General features: G+C 40.1%; 1 protein-coding gene across 1 annotated transcript in view; it reads left to right on the top strand.

The window, feature by feature from the left end:
• The window catches only part of LOC117253093 (protein crumbs homolog 1-like), a 94,588-nt gene that overhangs the window by 14,821 nt on the left and 60,000 nt on the right, over positions 1 to 19,767 (top strand). The window contains exons 2-3 of the mRNA XM_078170987.1: positions 4,472 to 5,167; positions 18,769 to 18,964. Of these exons, the coding sequence (XP_078027113.1) occupies positions 4,472 to 5,167; positions 18,769 to 18,964 (892 nt within the window). The remainder of the gene's footprint in view (positions 1 to 4,471; positions 5,168 to 18,768; positions 18,965 to 19,767) is intronic.

Below are 19,767 nucleotides of genomic sequence, written 5' to 3'. Positions count from 1 at the left end.
AAATAGCGGAAGTACATGACCATCAGAAATGCCTGGAAACTATTTTCATTCATTGGACCTGTTTCTATTTCTGGACTAAGACCCTCACTCTTTGTTAATTTCAGAATTCTGTATTTGAAGATTGTGTTTTTATTTGCCAACGCCAGAGTAATAATATGTTAGCACTGAAGGGTCACAGCAGACTGGAAGCCAGTAGCTCCCTCTCTGGGGCTGCTGTCCACTCTCTTTCTGTGAAGTAGTCTAGCAGGAGGGCTGAGGTGGATGGACCACGGGTGCACTAGCTACTTTACTTCCATCTCAGTTGTGGTCTCTGAAATTCACCAAATTCAGTGCCACATATTGGTGTTTTCAAATTTTGCAGAGACCTTCACTTAAAAGCTGTAGCAACTCAAAGTGAGCCCCAGCACTGGGGGTCCTGGACCGCCCCAATTCCACTCCAAATCAGCTGTTGTTGCTGTTATTCAGGTTTTCCATTCATTTTAATTCAAGGCAGACAGTTTGTAATATTTCAGCAGCACACTTTAGACTCTAAAGACTGGGAGTGACTCTCATAGCTGTTGGCCTAATGTACAAAGTACATCAAATTCAACAGGAGTTCAGACATTTTTCAAAAGCCAGAAAGTACCAGGAAACATTTTCAGTCATCATAAATTCACTGACAAAGGTCTGATCATTGCACCTCATCCTAACTGTGTCAACATCAGCTTATAAATGCTTTGCTGGGACTCATTACCAGCATTCAAATTCAAAGGAGCACAAGCAACACAACACCTCTCTGGATTTATCAGGTATGAAAGGCATCAAGACAATGGGAGGAGAAGTGAGAGACTGGTGTGAGGATGAAGACTTGTGTGTTAGAGCAGAGGAAGGAAGTGAAAGCAGATGCTTGTGAGAGGAACTGGGGGTGTTAAAGTGTATTCAGTGGGTAATGAGAAATGTAGGTGTGAGAAAAACACATTGTTACTGGGATGTTTTTGTTGATGACTTGCTAGCAGAGGAACACATTCTGTGTTGAGGATCTACCGCACCCTACAGTACCATGATTCCATTCATTTCAAGGAAGTTCTCCCCCTGTGGAGCATGAATGCGTTTAGCAAGTACATTATGTGAAGTCAAATGGAGATGCTATTGGAAAGGCCATGTTGAGACCTGACCTTGTAACAGATCTCCAGTTATTAGGAACTTGTAGTTCAAAGTATCAAAATGGTTGTCTGAAATAATTATTATTTATAATAACTATTAATTATGTTAAATAATGTGACTTAATTTACAATCATCACGTGGGGTGCCATTCCTGAAAAGGGAAAAGTGAAAGCCAGTTAATGATATCAGTCTTGTAAAATACACCAAACTATCAATTTGGAACACTGATTAATAGTTGAATTAATAGCTATAACCAAAAGTACCATATTAATAGTAAAGGCTGAAGGGTTTCGGAGTTCTTGGCATAGCAGACGATGACTATTCAGTCACTCTTGTGCAATATTAAAGAGACAGCAGATGTGATTCCGAAAGTATTTACTCACAAGACAGTAAAGCAAAACAAAACACACAAATTCTAACTAGCCACTATATACGAGCATGGGTGTAGGCTATATGTGTGTGTGTGTGTGTGTGTGAGTGAGAGAGAGAGAGAGAGAGAGAGAGAGAGAGAGAGACACACACACACACAAAGGTGTGTGTGAAACACAGGCCGCCTGGCCACACAACAAAATGGCTGACAAAAGAAAACTACAAGATGGCTGAGTCAAAGACAGCTTCAGATTGGGGAAGGTTTGCCTGAACGTGTGGTCAGTCAGGACAAAGACAAAGGAGAAGAAGTGGGAACTTTGAGTCTCCTCTTTTGGTGTAGCTATGTTAAAAGGCAATTTGTGAATGAGTATGGCTATGTGTGTCAATTAGAGCTTAGATTCTCTGCCCGACCACGAAATTATGGCCTGACCTGTGCACTGCCTTGACGGCACCACTGGCCGCGCACATGTGAGTTGTTGACGGTGACAATGTGTGTGTCGGCTTCGTCGAGTGTACCAAGTGCAGCCCGATGCTGGTAGCCTATATGACAGCAAAAAGATGGGGACCTCGACACTTAAGAGGCACATGACAAAGGCTTGTCATAGAAAGAAAGAGCCTTCAATGTCCATGTTTGTATCCTTAAAAAAAAATGTCGGGCTTAAACCGGGCTCGGGCTCGTAATTACAGGGCCAGGCCGGGCTTGGACAGAACATGCATGGTCTCGGGTGGTGTTGGGCTGGATTTTTTGGGCCCGATCTAAGCTCTAGTGTCAATATATTTTGCAAAAGGGTCTGGGTTAGTACAGAGGATGTTAAATTGCATGCAAGATTCTGTCTGTGTAATGCATAATGCACAGCTTTGGTGAAGCCAACTAACCAATGACCTAACTACAACAAAGATCACAGCAACAACTCATTGAGCAGTATTAAATCACAATTGACAAAATTAAACAGTCTTGCTTAGCCTGTACAACAATAATACTGCTATGCCCAGCAGTTACATTAACAATTCTTGAATAAATGGAGGAAAGGGATGCTTTGGTGTGCTGCTTTTGTTAGCCGGCAGTGGAAGGTTGGAAAGAACTGTGGTTCCAGATGCAGTCTTTGTTGTGTCCTTGTTCCAAAGCTGCAGATCAAAGGAGACCCGTCGCTTGGTATCCTTGCAGAGTTAGAAGTCTGGTGCTAACTGAACTTGGTACTCCTCATTGGAAAGTTAGTTGCAAACCTCGTGTTTGGCACACTCTGGTCTTTAGGTTCTGTGTCTGCCGGGAGCAGGCCACATTCAGAGCAGAGTTGCAGCTCCAGAAAATAGGGAATGTCAAGGTCCAGGAGAAAGAGAGAAAGAGCCCCCTTCGGGAGTTCAGGGGAAAGACAGAGATGGAGAGTTGAAGTTTCTCCTTAAGTTGGCTTGGGTACATTACAGAGTCACATGTCACTGTAGCCCCTTTCACACTGCCAGATTTTCTGCGAATATTGGGCCGTTTTGCGGGCAAGCTGCGAGCATTTAAACACACAGAGCCAGATTGGCGGGCTTCCCTCCCATGTCACTGTTACGTCACACGCTGAGCTACACGTTTTGTTACTTGCTCACGCCCCCCATTGCCCCGAAAAAGGCGCAATCTGTATAAACAAAAGTAGGTAGGCGGCATTTTGCCACACTCTCTGATTTTGTTTTTATACTGCCAATGCTGAAAGAAGACTGATTGGGCTTAGCTGCAAATTTGCACAATTACTGTTTAAAAAGGGCTTATGATAATCACCACTAAGTCAGTAATATCACTATTGTTTTACACATGACAGTGTGAAGTTCCCACCTGTGAGCAAACAGTTGTGAGTGAAACTTTCATTGACAACACTGACAGCTGCTACTTTGGTCATCTAATAAGTTTACTTTTAACACCATCTGCTGTGACCGTAAATCCGGAGAAAAGAGGGGCTTGTTACCTTTAGCACCGTTGAAGGTCAGAGTTATAGGTAGACCACCGTGTAAGCTGGAGGGTAATGCTGCTAAAGCTTACGAGGGAGGGCAGCAGACTCTTTTAGCCAATTGACATTAAGTTCACTTATTGATGTGCTCATTCACAGTTGAGTACTTTCATGTCAGGCTTTTGGTGAAACGTTTAAGTACATCCCATTACCTATATTCTTGGGGACATATTAATTTAACTATGACTACTTTGGTGTTTTAGTACCACTTAGTACTTAAGTAGCACTTACTGTGGTAACCGGCAGTGTTGTGGAGGTTACTTTTGAATAGGTTACAGTTAACTCGTTACCCTGTTAAAAATGTAATAGGTAATGCAGCTACTTTATTAATTATTATTAATTACTTCATTTAGCAAACAGTTGCCTATTTACACCTCCAACAGACAGAGCAAAACTGCATTGATATGGAGTCCGGTTTCTGGCCTCCTTTGAAATGTAATGCAATATGTACTCTCCCTTTAGCTCTATTTTGGTCTCCACCAACTTCTGATATCTTTCTGCTTTATTTACCAGTTAGTCCCTAATATGTCTGTATGATTTTTGTGCTGAGCAGGATGTGTACTGTAACTTTGTCAATGATTTTTCATTGAGAACTGCTGCCTGCTGCTCCATGAAACAAAGTTAAGTAGTAAGAGTGAACCAAACAGTAGATCTGTGAGCTGTAAAACAAAAGACAAACTGAAAGATACTAAAAAGCTCCATGGAGCTTTGGGGAACTGCAGACCTGCTGATAGTTCTCTGTGGGCTCATCGCAATGAGCAACCTGTTTCACATTACACAGTCATTTTATCCACTGTTGGATCAAATTATTGATCGGACCAACTTTAAAGCTTCAATTTGCTGTAGATGCAACCATCAGAAATGATGCAACTATCAGAAATGGTCAGCTTGAATTAGCTCAACCTTAAACAGATTTTATTGTAGAAATATGTTGCCTTTTGCATGTTGACTTACCATTTTGTCTTCCATACCAGGCCTACTGTGCACAGCAGCAGCAGACAAGTGTTTGTCATCTCCCTGCAACAATGGTGCCACATGTCTGGACCACCTGGGTGACTATGTGTGCCTGTGCCCCAAAGGACCAGTGTGGTACATGGGCAAAAACTGTGATGAGCTGTATGATGCCTGCATCCTGGCACCTTGCGCCAACTGTACCAGCAAGCTTGGGACTGACGAGTTCACCTGCCACTGCCTGGACGGCTTCACAGGGCTCAACTGCACACAGGATGTAGATGAATGTCAGAGCAACCCCTGCAAAGGCATCCAGTCCTATTGTGTTAACGGAGTCAACAGCTATTCCTGCCACTGCCCCCTGGGCTTGGGAGGGGAGGAATGCCAGGATAATATGACCACTTGTTCAGGGGAAACATGCAAGAATGGTGGCACCTGTGTGGACATCCCTGACACTGGGCACAGGTGCCAGTGTGCGGCTGGTTACGAGGGGAAGAACTGTGAGGAGAACATTGATGAATGCCGGTCTGAGCCCTGTCACAATGGAGCCATCTGTAAAGATGGGATTAACACCTATCAGTGTTTCTGTGTGCCTGGATTTCAAGGCTACCACTGTGACTTGGACATCAACGAGTGTGCTTCCCAACCGTGTCAAAACAATGGCACATGTCGGGATGAGGTGGATCACTACAGGTGTGACTGCACTCCAGGCTTCAAAGGTAAGCCACTGTGTATAGTTAATCAGGGTACGATTGGCTAGGTTTGTGAGAGGAGAAATCTGTTATTTAATCAGAGATTCTTGGCTAATGATCTGAGATTTGATATGAAAACATTTGACCATTTAAACAGCTATCCATATGAGACACACACACTCTCCATTTGAACACAAGGCTGCCTTACGGGCAGCTGCCCTATGGAACTCCAGACCAAGGCCATCCTTACCTATTCAACACTGGGGGACCATTTTAATCAACACCATCTGTGACCCAACTGTCCAGGGGATCTGGGGGGAATTTCCCCCAGGCGAAGTTTTTTTAAACTCAACAGCTAAACTGACCATTTTAGAGCACTCTGAAACAAAAATCTGAGATCACGGGATCCACAGAAAAACTGCACACACTAACATTTTATAACTCTTTAAGACATACTGTACTATGACTCTTTTATGACATAGGCATACTATGACTTTTTTATTACGTACTATACGCTGTAAACCCCGATTTGCTAAGTCAACTTTAAGTTTTTATGGAAAAAGCTTACACTCAAAACTTTTAGTTTAGTACAGTACAATATGTTAAGTTCTGAATACACCAGACACAATATAAATGTCTCACATGATCCTTGTCTGACAGGAATTTTATGTCGGATTAACATAACATTTTTTACTATTGTTTGAGCATTTAATGCTATATCATATGAATATAAAAACACTGAGTACACATTATGCAACTTTTTTTCCATTTTAGTATAGAATTATATTGTGGTGACCTTAGGTTTCTCATTTGCAAGAACAAGGCAAAAAAGTTGAATAGTGAACTAGGAGGTGCCTTTTATTTCACCTCAGCACAACTTTTTGGTTACTATGTATACAACTTAATTCTTGGTGCAAAATGTCTTTTACCACATTAACTGTAACCCATTAGAACCACTGTGAAATACATAAACATTAATCACTTTTTTATGGGCAACATGAGTGATTTAGAACATATTACTACACAGTTTTCCTCATTAAAAACATTGTCTCAGGGCATGCTGGGAAACTCCACCCATTTAGCCCTAACATGCCACAGTATGGTAAGTGCACAATGATAGTGTTGTTTATTGGCCTTAAACTAATAGGCAAAGTCAGTTTGATAACTTTTAGTTGCTAAGCACCGTTGAGCATCACTTCTGTGGAGGCTAATGGAGGCTTATGGCGCCCCAGATTCAAATGTCCAAAAACGCATAATGGAAACGACAAAATATCTCCATACTGCTCGTCCGTAATGATCTAAGTGTCCTGAAGCCCTGACTTAAAAAGTTGTTTGGAAAAACGTCATTTGAACTCTGTTATTAGCCTCATTGTAGCCTGTAGCTTGTCACACATCTATACTGCCAGATATTAATACATACTTTCAACATATTGTACCACAGTAGCCAGAACTATAACTATAATATTATTACTTTCAATAATGTTGTTGTAAGCTACTGTTATTACCTGCATCTCTCTCTCTGTCTCTCTCACTGTCTCATTGTGTCATACGGATTACTGTTAATTTATTATGCTGATCTGTTCTGTACGATATCTATTGCACGTCTGTCCGTCCTGGAAGAGGGATCCCTCCTCAGTTGCTCTTCCTGAGGTTTCTACCGTTTTTTTCCCCATTAAAGGTTTTTTTTGGGGGAGTTTTTCCTTATCCGCTGCGAGGGTCATAAGGACAGAGGGATGTCGTATGCTGTAAAGCCCTGTGAGGCAAATTGTGATTTGTGATATTGGGCTTTATAAATAAAATTGATTGATTGATTGATTGTAGCTCTAACTGCCTCTCTGGGCACCGCGTTCACGTGTGCGCTCTTGCACGAGACCGTGAGACATGGGCACCGTGTTTGTGTGTGTGTGTGCTTGCTTTTACTGGTCTCGCGCTGGCTGGTTGGTGCAGCCTGGACCAAAATGTTTTTGTTGCCATTTGCGGAGCCTGGGCTGCCTACAGAGACCAGATTTTTTCAGAGCATATTCAGAGAACATGTAGCTATGGGGTGCCGTTTGTAAAGTGGCTCACGCTGAAAATAACATCAACATTTTGCCACATTTAGCTTCAAACAATGTTTAAAAATGTGTTTTAATGTCACCTTTTACCACATTTACAGCAACATTTGTTAACTTAGAAATATATTAAATAGTTAAATCTAAATATTAAATGTGGCACCTAAATGTTAAAAGTTAAATCTAAATATTAAATCTAAATCTAAATGTTAAATCTAAATATTAAATCTAAATCTAAATGTTAAATCTAAATCTAAATGTTAAATCTAAATATTAAATCTAAATCTAAATGTTAAATCTAAATGCTAAATCTAAATCTAAATGTTAAATGTTAAATCTAAATGTTCTGGGTGAAACTAAATATTTAGCTAATATGCAAATTCACACTGCCGGTCACCTGAAGTACCAAAATAAAAGCTCGAGATGGTCAGACTGTGTTTATAGAATCAAATAACGAATTAAAACCAAATTATCGGGGGAAATGAAGAGTTGAACATACATTAGCATGATAATAACTACCTAAAATAACAAAAAACATGTTTGGAGAAATTTTATTTGACGTGTACTTTGAGTTGTTAGTGTCCCTTCGGAGGGAATACTTGTAACTAAGACATCCGCTGGAAAAAAATATTTTTTTCACGGACTGTTTAGAGTTAATGAGTCATTACAGACACCGCTAATGGGGCTAACAGCTAACGGTTAGCCCAGCTAATCTACGATAATCATGCTTCTCCAAATTTCTCCAATCATGTTTCTTGTTATTTTAGGTAGTTATTATCACGCTAATGTACGCTAGTGTTCCTTTCCCCCGATAAGTTGGTTTTAATTCATTATTTGATTCTATAAACACAGTCTGACCATCTCAAGCTTTTAATTTGGTACTTCCGGTGACCGGCAGTGTGAATTTGCATATTAGCTAAATATTTAGTTTCACCTAGAACATTTAGATTTAACATTTAGATTTAGATTTAATATTTAGATTTAACATTTAGATTTAGATGTAATGTGTGTGTGTGTGTGTGTGTGTATGTCAGACTCACAAGTGAGTTTTTGTGTCAAGAGAAATTTTTTTTTGTCATTTTGACAATCGGGCATTTGTGCAGACTTAACATTAAAACAATTTTTCATGGACGGATTGGGGTTTATATTGTACTATGACAATTTTTTTTAAATATACTATATGCCGCCATGTCATTTTAGTAACTATCTACAGTAAAAAAGAAAAAAACAAGCAAAGAAACAAACAAAAATCATTTTATACACTGGGCCTTCAACGTACTTTCTGAAACTACACCTGGCATGGCTTGTGTCCAAAAAATGAAAACATCAAAACTTTGTCGTAGAGCTAAACCAAATACATCATTGTAAAGGTCTCAACCTGGAGAGAAACATATGTCAGTATGAAGATTCTCCATGACTCCTGCTTTGAGCCATTCACCTTTGAACCTTGACCTCAGTGCATGTTTGAAGGCTTATAACTCAGCAACGAAAGGGGGTACAGACATGGGACCAACTGTTGTAGAGAGCTCTTGACCTCAGCTATCATGTGAGTGTAGTCAACAACTGGGGATGCTGTCAGATATGGGTAAAATATGGATAAAATTAATTTTCACCCATTTAGAAATTAGATATTTAAAATCTGATTACACAAATGTGTTAACCATCCCCTTAAAGTCCACAGCGTACTCTCAATTCAGTATTTACAACTTCCAAATCTAGGAAAAACACTTACATTTTTTAAAAACTACAATTCCCTAGGACCGAGTCATGCAGTTTGATACATATCAGCAATATAGTTGTAGTTCTTCTGATTTGCAAAGTAGGGTTCTAAATAGGGTTGAAAAAAGATATATCTACTGAATATATCAGATATCTAGTAAAGCCGAATTAGTAAACACACTGCACCTAGATGAACTATGTTAAGACAAAGTAAAGATGTAGGCTAATTTTTGATATTTTAGCTAATACGCTAGAAACAGCGTTTTTGGGATGGTAGGTTTTGTGGCTTGTAAAATAGAGTTGTAAAATAGAGTCGTAAAAAGATACATGTACTGAATATATCAAATATCTAGCCGAACTAGTAATGACACTGCACCTAGATGAAATATGTCAAGAAAAAGTAAGGATGATGGTTATTTTCAGATATTTTAGCAAGTTCTCTAGAAACGGCATTTTTGGGATAGTGATTGTTCCGGTTGTAGAGTTGTCAAATAGTATCGTAAAAAAAAGTAAATCTACTGAATATACCAAATATCTAGTACAGCCAAACTATCATGTTATTATTATTATTATTATTATTGGTGGGAAATTATAACAGAGGAATATAATTGCCGTTTTAATATCAAAAACACTTTAGCATTTTTGTGTATGTAAAGGACGTTGTTGAATGAGGGAATTCGTGTGTCCTCCACGGGAAAGGATCCTATTTGACTTTACATTGGCATTGTTTCCGTGGTACCAGCACATAATTTCAACCCATTACGTGCTGCGACCACGGAATGTGGTGTTAAGAGGTCGTGGTCAATTCACGTATATTTCTGTGAGATCAGATTGCAGATTTGGGAGGGGTCCAGAGAAAACTACAGAGCCTTTGTGCTCCACTATCTCGCAGGTTAACTTATATCGCAGCGGTGCCTGGATAGTGTGACGTGTGTGGTTGTGCTGCTGCCGTGGTCCTGCCAGATGTCTCCTGCTGCTGCTGTTATCATTAGTCATACTTCTACTGTTATTATACACATACGATTATTGTCACATACATATACTATCAGATATTAATATTTATTTTCAACATATTGTACCACAACAGCCAGAATCATAATTATAATATTATTACTTTCACTAATGTTGTTGTAAGTTACTGTCATTACCGTCTGTCCTGCATCTCTCTCTGTCTCTGTCTCTGTCTCTCTCTCTCTCTCTGTCTCTCTTTCTGTCTCATTGTGTCATACGGATTACTGTTAATTTATCATGTTGATCTGTTCTGTACGACATCTATTGCACATCTGTCCGTCCTGGAGGAGAGATCCCTCCTCAGTTGCTCTTCCTGAGGTTTCTACCGTTTTTTTTCCCCGTTAAAGGGTTTTTTTGGGGGAGTTTTTCCTTATCCGCTGCGAGGGTCCTAATAGTACAGCGGAATAGCAGATAAATTGTGCACTTTTTGAAAAAAGCATGAATTTCTACCATAGTTTGTACATACCATAAGGTTTATTTTCAGATGTGGAGGGAAGTCAGATTTGACCTCTGAGGCCCGGGAGAGGTCAAATTCAAGATGGCCGCCAATAATATTCAAATATGCTTAACTTTGGAACCAAACACAGTAGAAAAACGTTTAAGGTGTCATTTCCAACTAAATTTAGGGTGCCCATTCAGTTGATGATACTTTTGAAATCATCAGAATTCAAGAAAATGCATTTAGGTCAAAGTCATGGTCAAATTATGCAGACGGAGTAAGATAAAGGGTGCAAAAAGATGGTTTATTTCCAACATAGTAACAGTAATGATAATGATCATTAAAAATGTATTTACTTACAATATTTCAGTAGGCCTACTATGCTTCTTATACTGAATCTTGCTTTGAAATCAGTAATAACACGTCTACATTTACATGCCATCTATTAGCTCTCAAGCCTGTTTGATACCAGTGGCACAGTACTGAACTAGGCTACTTTGCTATCACCATTAATTCAGCTATAGTCCTACTTCACACAAATGACCAAGCTGAAATCTCTGGAACATGCGCTGTTCAATCATTCAACTGACTTCAACTCATGTATGTTCCAGACTGTGTTTTTTTTTTTTTTTTTTTTTTACCACAGAAGCTAGCTAGCTAACTAACTAGGCAGACTCATTCCCGGCTACAATCAAATTCAATGTATTTGCATGTTAAGGCTTTACTCAAGTATACTTTTATTGGCGGCGTTTCCCAGATGGCTCGTAGTGCTAAGAGCTTCTTAAGAGCACTCTTAAGCCTCCCTTGAAAGAAAAACGCATTTCCCAGATCGCTCTTAGCTTAAGAAGATCTTTCACTAAGAAGGAGTTGTAAGATCGAGCTAACCCACTCTTAATAGTTTTCCTAGCAACCAAATGCGCACAGATCCAGCCGCATCAGGCAAATTAATATTACACTAAGCTTTCTGACTAATTGCTGTCTGAGTAATTTTTTCCCTGCTTTTCTGAGTAGTATTTTCTGTTTTTCTGAGTAATATTTTCTGTTTTTTGGAGTAATTTATTTATTTTTTTGTTTTTTTGGTGTAATTTTTTCTGTTTTTCTGAGTAATTTTTTCCGGTGACCGGTGCCTGCGTAAAGTCAACAAACTAATGATAACACCATCTATATGACTTAAAGACAAGAGTATCTCCCAGTGTCTCAAACCCAAAACAAAGTGAAACTGGATTAAACTAAACAAGCGGGTCATGTTGGCTTCCATTATATCGAGCTCTCAAGAAAGGAATGAAAGCGTCTGTTGTTCTATTGCTCTCTTAACTCTGAAAAAAATACTCAGAAAAACAGAAAAATTACCATGAAAAACAGAAAAATTACCATGAAAAACAGGAAAAAAATACCACGAAAAACAGAAAAAATTATACCGAAAAACAGAAAAATAAAAAAATTACTCTGAAAAACAGAAAAAATTACTCAATAAAACAGACTTTTTTTTAAATTTGTCAAGTGAATGCAATACGCTTCCGTAGATATTGAAACAGTGCTCACCATATATATTTTGATCTATTTTATACTTCAGATTTATATTGTTTACCATTAATTGGTGACAGAAAAGAACGAATTTCATTCTGCAGGGAAACTCATGTCCTTACTGTGCATATGACAATGAACACTTTGAATCTTGAATCTATATGTTTTATGAAGACCCTATGTGCGCTCAAAGCTGTGGCACAAGTTACGCACCGAAATCTGGCGGAAGAAAAATAATAATGAGAAGAAAAATAAGTATGAGGAATAACAAGTGTGTTCCTGTATGTGCTCTGCACATCAGGCACACAAATAAAATGAATCATCATCACTATCATTTATCATAATTTGTCTGCACATATCCCACATCTGTATGCACATATGAGATAGTTTACCACATCCAAAAAATGCATCAGGCCACAACAGAAACACATCCATCCTCCAAACCTGCGACATTCAGATATCAGGCAACTGACAGGTGTAAGTGAGCTCAGCTTTAACCACATCAATGGATGCTCCACCCGCTACTCTATATAAAGGTGTTGCCACATCACACATGTGTGAGATACCATGGCTGCTTTACAGCATATTCTCGCTGCTAACCAACAGCGTTGCCGTGTGCGAAGCCAAACCGTTTATGTAAATGCATTTGTGCGTCACTCGACGTGCTGTCAGACCGGGCTGTCCAAATGAAGTACCAAGATACAACGCCTCATCAACTAGTGTCTTCACACGGAGGGCAACTTGGTGCAATTTTGCCCTCAGCCCGGAGGTGCAATGCCTGGCTGCGCTGCGTTTTTACGCAGTGGGGAGCTTCCTGGATGTGGTGGGAGACGGCACTGGCCTCAGCAAGGCGTCTGTGTTTTTTTGTTTAAATATAATACATTTCCTCATGATTCTCTTACCAAGACTACTTCTTATTTAGCTGTAATCTTGTTTTCGTCATGAAAATAGGTCAATAACAAATATTTATCGAACACACATACACACGAGCAGCAGAGAATTACTACATTAGGTAGCAGCGCTGTGTCTGACTTATGCGCTGATTAAGTGATGGGTGATCGATTTGCCTAACATCGATTGTTTCAGCACCGCGGTAGTGGACACCTGTTAAGAGCTTCTTAAAGAGCAATCTTAAGAGCGATCCTTAGAAGGGCATTAAGAACGCATCTGGGAAACACTCGTATCTTAGCAACCCTTCTTACCAAAGACGTTCTTAACTGTGCTCTTAAGTCTTAAGACACTCTTAACTGGGAAACAAGGCCATTGTCTGTACATAGTCAGTCAGTTTACCTGGTAGGATATTTATGTCAGACGTGCTCTCTGTCTCGTCACTTGTGCATACTGTAGCCTACTCATCATGTTGCCTACTGACTACATCGCTACTGGCATTAGCTACTGATGCTCTAGAGGGCCATCTGCTGATAATGATGTGCTTAGCAAGAAAAAATAACCACACATCCCAGTAAATGATAACTAATTACTGAATAATACATGAGAGTAAAATGTAATTGAAATATTTTTGGTGTTCATTGAAACAAAAAAAAAAAAAAGAGAGAGGAAAATGTTTTCTTTTGTAAGCAATTTTTTACCTTGACCTTGACCTCAATGCATTTTCTTGAATTCCATTGATCTCAAGAGTATCACTAACTGAATGGGCACCCTAAACTTAGTTGGAAATGACACCTTAAATGTTTTTCTATTGTGTTTCGTTCCAAAGTTAAGCATATTTGAATATTATTGGCGGCCATCTTGAATTTGACCTCTCCCGGGCCTCAGAGGTCAAATCTGACTTCCCTCCACATCTGAAAATAAACCTTATGGTATGTACAAACTATGGTAGAAATTTAATGCTTTTTTCAAAAAGTGCACAATTCCTCATAATTTGAGAGCTTATCTGTACTATAAGGTATGCTGTAAAGCCCTGTGAGGCAAATTGTGATTTGTGATATTGGGCTTTATAAATAAAATTGAATTGAATTGAATTGAATTGAACATAGTTTTTGCCTATTCACACACCAATGCAACATTAATTTTTGTGACCTCTGATTGGCCTAACCTGGTGCCATTACTGCGACGTGAATATCAATCTCACTAAATCTACGTTTAGTCTTAGCCAGCAGTTTTAAATTTGATTCACTGTCGCCCACTCCGGCCCCAGGGATACATTTGACTGTGGCCGCTGGTGTTGCTAATTTCACGTTTCTCAGAATAGAGCAGCCAATGACCAGAGTTTTCTCCTCAGTGGGTGTGTCACTGAGTGGGGAATAACAGTTGGAACGTGAACAGGCTGGTGGTGAACCGAGGGCTTTAGCTTAGTATTACGCTTCTCTCGGACATTTACCCAGCCTCCCGGCTGCACGGGGGTTACCAGAGGACCGCTTCCAAGAGCTACGCTATGTGGCTTTGTGCTGGCTACAGGGGGCTAGCTGACTACCGTAGCCACAGATTGACTTGTCACGGAGCCGTGCCGTGCTTCCAATTCACTTAACCTAGCCTCCAACGCAGTAAATAAACTACATTTATCACATGTACCACTGTCGCTAAAGGAGGCAGAGGAATAGTTTAACACCAGGCACACCGAGCAAGAGAGAGCAGGAGAAGGAGAAGCCATCGCAACTGTTAAGCTAACGTAGCTAACAAGGCTAATAGCGTGTGAACAACAGCAAAGATTAGCAAGAAAGTTGTTAAAAGAAGAGGAGAGCTATGAGTGCTTAAAGTAGGGTGACCATATTTTGATTTCCAAAAAAGAGGACACTCGGCCGGCCACGATATAGCCTATTTAAATGATACTCGCAGTTTACTCAAAGATGCCTTATAATTTTAATATATTTAAAATTTATATGTATGGATAGAAAATTCAGTTATATTACAAAATAATATCTCTCAAAGACAGAAATTCAAATAGGCCCAAATAGGGACACATACACACACTAGAGTGTGGCGATCTGAGCCCGACGGTACCTGACGGGTCGGCCGGGTTTGGTCAGAAATGTAGCTATAAATTGTATTCGGGCTCGGGTCGGATTTGGTCAGCTTTCAGTGAAAATGTAGTGTAAAAATAAATAAAATCCTATTGTCTGTCCTGTTTATTGCTTGGGCACTTATTTACATGACAACACCTGAACATAACACACACAGACACAAATTGGCTGTTTGTTTCTACCTCTCTCCTCTCTGGAAGTCTCGGCCGACTTGATTAAACGCTGAAAATAAAATAAAAAAGGGAGACAGGTTTTTCCTATTTTATCTTATTTTGTTTTATTTCTCCCTCTCCTCTGGCTAGAAGCGTCGGACCTCCCGCCTCCCGCTCCCGTCTCAAACACAGAGGTGTCCCTCTCCGCAGCTGAGCACCCACGGCGCACGCCCGGCCTGTTAAATAGCCTGTAACCACTGTGTGACACAAACTCAGTGCTTTGGTCATTAAATAATGTCGGGCTCGGTTCGGGTTCGGACAGAAATATGTGGCCGTGCCGCACTCTAACATACACACACAAACACACGGAAAACCGGACATTATCATCAGTTTATAAAAAAACCCCGGACGCCCCGGACAGGACGTGAAAAGTGGACATGTCCGGGCAAAAGAGGACGTTTGGTCAGCCTAGCTTAAAGGGAACTAGTGTGGGTTAAAACGTGAAGTAGATGTTTCGCAGCTGAAGTAAGGAAAATTAGAAAACTAGCTGGTGATCAGCACAGAGACGCTAACATAGAAACACCGGAAATGACACAACACACTTACAGCAGAACGTCATTAACTAACGTGGGCTCATTTATTGCAGTTGAAAATCTGTCTCATAATCTTCAGAATTCATGTTCAAGTTTTATTCATGTTACCTGTGGCCACATTATGTCACATCATTCTAATGAAATAGCTGATTAGTCAGTCAGGTTACCCTTGTTAACTTCACATTAGCATTAGATGAGTCGACTGCACAGCTACTGTAGCTAATGGTTTGTGATGAATTCAATCATGGGGTAATGCTGCACTGTTATCCATGGTCAAAACAATAAAACTAAGAAGAACTTTAGAGGCATGTTTAATGTTGTTGTTATGTTGACGTTACCGTGTGAATTAGTAGCCAGTCTTGTCTTTATCTTCTTCTGGTTAATGGTGGGTGGCAATTTAACCCTTTGGGCCCTAGGTGTTTTTGGGGTATTTTTACTGCCTTTATTTTTAAGCTCATATCACAGTCATTATAAAGGTTCATTCCATGTCCTTCTATGTGCCTGTATTTTATATTGATTTTTATATCAATGAAAAAAACAAATCCGTGTGACTAAATTCTTACATTTTTACATGTATCTCACCATAGCAAGTTAGAAGTTGACATATTCTGCCATATATGAAGAGGGGAGACTCTCTGGAATCTGACAATGTAAGAACCATGATGCTGGGACATTCTGTCACTTCACAGCTGTCCAAAACATGTGGTTTGTGCCAGGCGGACATGATTGCCAGTATTTTTTCATTATTGCAAGAAATTCCACTGACTCATTCACAAGTCAAAAATATGTTTTAGCTGAAAGAAACATGCAATATTTACATCTAAGATAATAGAAAAATAGTCAACCAAGTGCAACGATGTCCTCCAAGATAATATTTGCCACTTTGATTGCAGTAAACAAAGTTTGTTGTTGTTTTTCAGTTTCAGTTGTATATTGGGGAGACATTTTGGGCATTGGGGGGAACACATGTCCCCCTCAATGTATATGGTGACTACGGCCCTGTCAGCATGCATAATTAGGCTGCAGTTGTCTGGGTGCACAAAGGTGAAGTGCGCTGGTCTTGTCATACAAAGTTTGATGGAGTGTCAACTGGACAATATGGAGATATTTGTATCTTGAAAGCCGGACTACAAATGTGGATAGACAGGGAGAAACACACGCAAGCCTAAGACGTGGTAAGATACGATATTCCTCACTATATGAAGTGACTGATAACAAGATCTGTATAATGGATTGTAAAGAAATTCTTCAGGTTTTTATTTTGTAGACAATCAATCTGTATTTATAGCGTGATGGGATGACAGTACAATGATGTGTGTTGTATCCCTGGAAAGCTCTGGTCCTGCGCTTTCATGTAATATATGTGGCATTTCTGTGTGAGCCTGCGTTCGCGAGTAATCCATCCAACAGTAATGTGTGTACAAAGCTGTATGAAAACTCTGTTATACTACATCATTTTGGTGTAACTTTATCATTTTTTTTCACTGTGAAAACATTGGACTACAGACAAGTGCTTGGCCTTGTTGGAAAGCTACAGTTCCGCTGTAACGCACGGTCACGGAGAAAATCCACAGAGAAGAACGGGTGTGAATTTGGACGCACTATGCGTCGTTCGGGCCCATAGGGTTAAGGTGCATTACCCCATCAATGGGCGTATGGGGTGTTTAATAATATGAGGGTTTTATCAAACATTTATTATATCTTTATGGAGGAAAATTTGTCAGTTTATTTATTGTTCATTACCTGAAACATAATAGGGCATTTTTACAAGCAGAAATTACGACTCATATTTGTGTTTTTGTTAGCCGAGGACCTCTAGTGGCTGTGGTAATTATAACAGCAGAGCCGGGGCTAGCTGGGAGGCTAACTGGCTGTGTTTCCCTCCGGTCATGCTTCAGCTAACGTTCCGCTAGCTGCTAGTGAGGAAATAAAACCTGAACAGCCAATCAGAGTGATCTCTCTCACCGACAAGCTCCGCTGCCGATTCAACGTGCTGAATCGGCCAAAAAGCTGCAGATGCTGAAGTGCTGATGGTGCGGGACACACCGCCGACAGACGCTCACCGACGGCCCGACTTTGGTCAACGGCCGACCGTCGGCTTGGTGTGTCAAAGCCTTAAGGAGCATAGACTGTAAATAAAGATGGATGACGTAACCGCTCCTCATAAGTGAAGCCAAAATATCGTCCCCTGCTGGCTAGCTGTAGTACAGGCCATAAAGCTCGCCCCTGCCCGATCTTTTCATAAACCTAGCCAAAGAGTTTTAGTGCAGCAGTGACCAATTCCTAACCTTGAACAATTGCTGAAAGCTGCCATTATTATGGAATCACTGGCCAATGTTTCCTGTAATCATTTAGTTCAGAATGAAACTTCCGTTAGTCAACATTAAATCTGTATCTGTCTGTTTTTTTTCTGACATAGAAAAATGTCTTGGATGAGATTTCTGAATAGGAATATTGTGAACTCTGGTGGAATCTGATCACATTAGTTACATTGAGTTAGCCAGTCTTGTCTTTATTTTCTTTTTCTGGTTAATGGTGGGTGGCTACTGCAATTTAAGGTGCGTTACTCTCATCAATAGGCGTATGGGGTGTTTAATAACATGGGGGATTTATCAAACATTTATTATATCTCTATGGAGGAAAATATATTGAGATAATTATCTTTATTGTTTTCTGGCCCAGCCCGAGTAACTCCTAACCTGTTTAACTTGCAACCCCAGAAAACAAAGCACAGTTTGCTTGGGACTCCTCACATTATGCATATAGTACATCAACAGGTTTTCACCAGCTCAACCCAAGACTGATTATTCCTTTTCAGATTGTTTTTTCTTTTCTTTTTTCCCCCTTTTTTGTTGAAGACATTTAAAGATTTTATATTAGTGTTTTACAACAGGACACATATGCACGCAGAGGGTGCAAGGGTGGAGGGTGGGTGGGTATGTTAGGTGTCTCGGGTTTGTGTAAGGAGGGACCATATAAAAAGAGGTTGCCTGGCTCTGTTTAAGCAGCATTAGTATGTGTTGATGTCTACTGTCTGCAGCTGAGTTCTTGGCAGCCCAAGTACTATTGGGTTGTTATCTGTACGTGTGCTAAGATAATAATGTGTGTTGCCAATCTCACTCCTTGGCTCACTGCCATCCCCGCTCTGTTTCCTGCAGGGATAAATTGTGAGGTGGAGATCGATGAGTGTGAGGTGCATCCCTGCCAGAATGGTGCCACCTGCCGAGACCATGTCGCCATGTACACGTGTGAGTGCATGGCCGGCTTCCAGGGCCAAGACTGCGAGGTCAACATTGATGAATGTGCCAGTATTCCCTGTTTGAATGAGGGCAAGTGCATAGATGGGGTCAACAGGTAGGATTACACACACATGTGTTTGTCTACACATACCTACACATACAATTTGGTCATAATGATTTGGGTTTTTAAAATGGTTACAACCTCATGGACGAACACTTACACTCACACATACAAATGGACTGTAGTGCATGTGAGGTAGAATGCAAATTGGTTATGTCAACCCATACAGTTGAGGTTGACAGATTTGTCAGTTGATGTATTGTTCATTACCTGAAACATAATAGGGCATTTTTACAAGCAGAAATTACGACTCACATTTGTGTTTTTGTTAGCTGAGGACCTCTAGTGGCTGTGGTAATTATAACAGGAGCAAAGGAGGAAGTCAGGCAATGTAGTATAAGGAGTATAGACTGTAAATAAAGATGGATGACATAACCGCTCCTCTTAAGTGAAGCCAAAATATCTGTATCGCCCCCTGCTGGCTGGCTGTAGTACAGGCCATAAAGCCCGCCCCTGCCCGATCTTTTCAGAAATCTAGCCAAAGAGTTTTAGTGCAGCTGTGACCAATTCTTAAACTTAAACATCTGTTTAAAGCTGCCATTATTATGGAATCACTGGCCAATGTTTCCTGTAATCATTTAGTTCAGAATGAAACTTCCGTTAGGCAACATTAAATCTGTATCTGTCTGTTTTTTTTCTGACATGCACACTAGAAAAATGTTTTGGATGAGATTTCTGAATAGGAATATTGTGAACTCTGGTGGAATCTGATCACATTAGTTACATTGAGTTAGCCAGTCTTGTCTTTATTTTCTTTTTCTGGTTAATGGTGGGTGGCTACTGCAATTTAAGGTGCA

Source organism: Epinephelus lanceolatus, chromosome 9, assembly GCF_041903045.1.
Source record: "Epinephelus lanceolatus isolate andai-2023 chromosome 9, ASM4190304v1, whole genome shotgun sequence".
In the NCBI taxonomy this organism is placed as follows: Eukaryota; Metazoa; Chordata; class Actinopteri; order Perciformes; family Serranidae; genus Epinephelus; species Epinephelus lanceolatus.
Note: the sequence above shows the minus strand (reverse complement) of the source record. Positions and strands in the feature narration are given on the sequence as shown.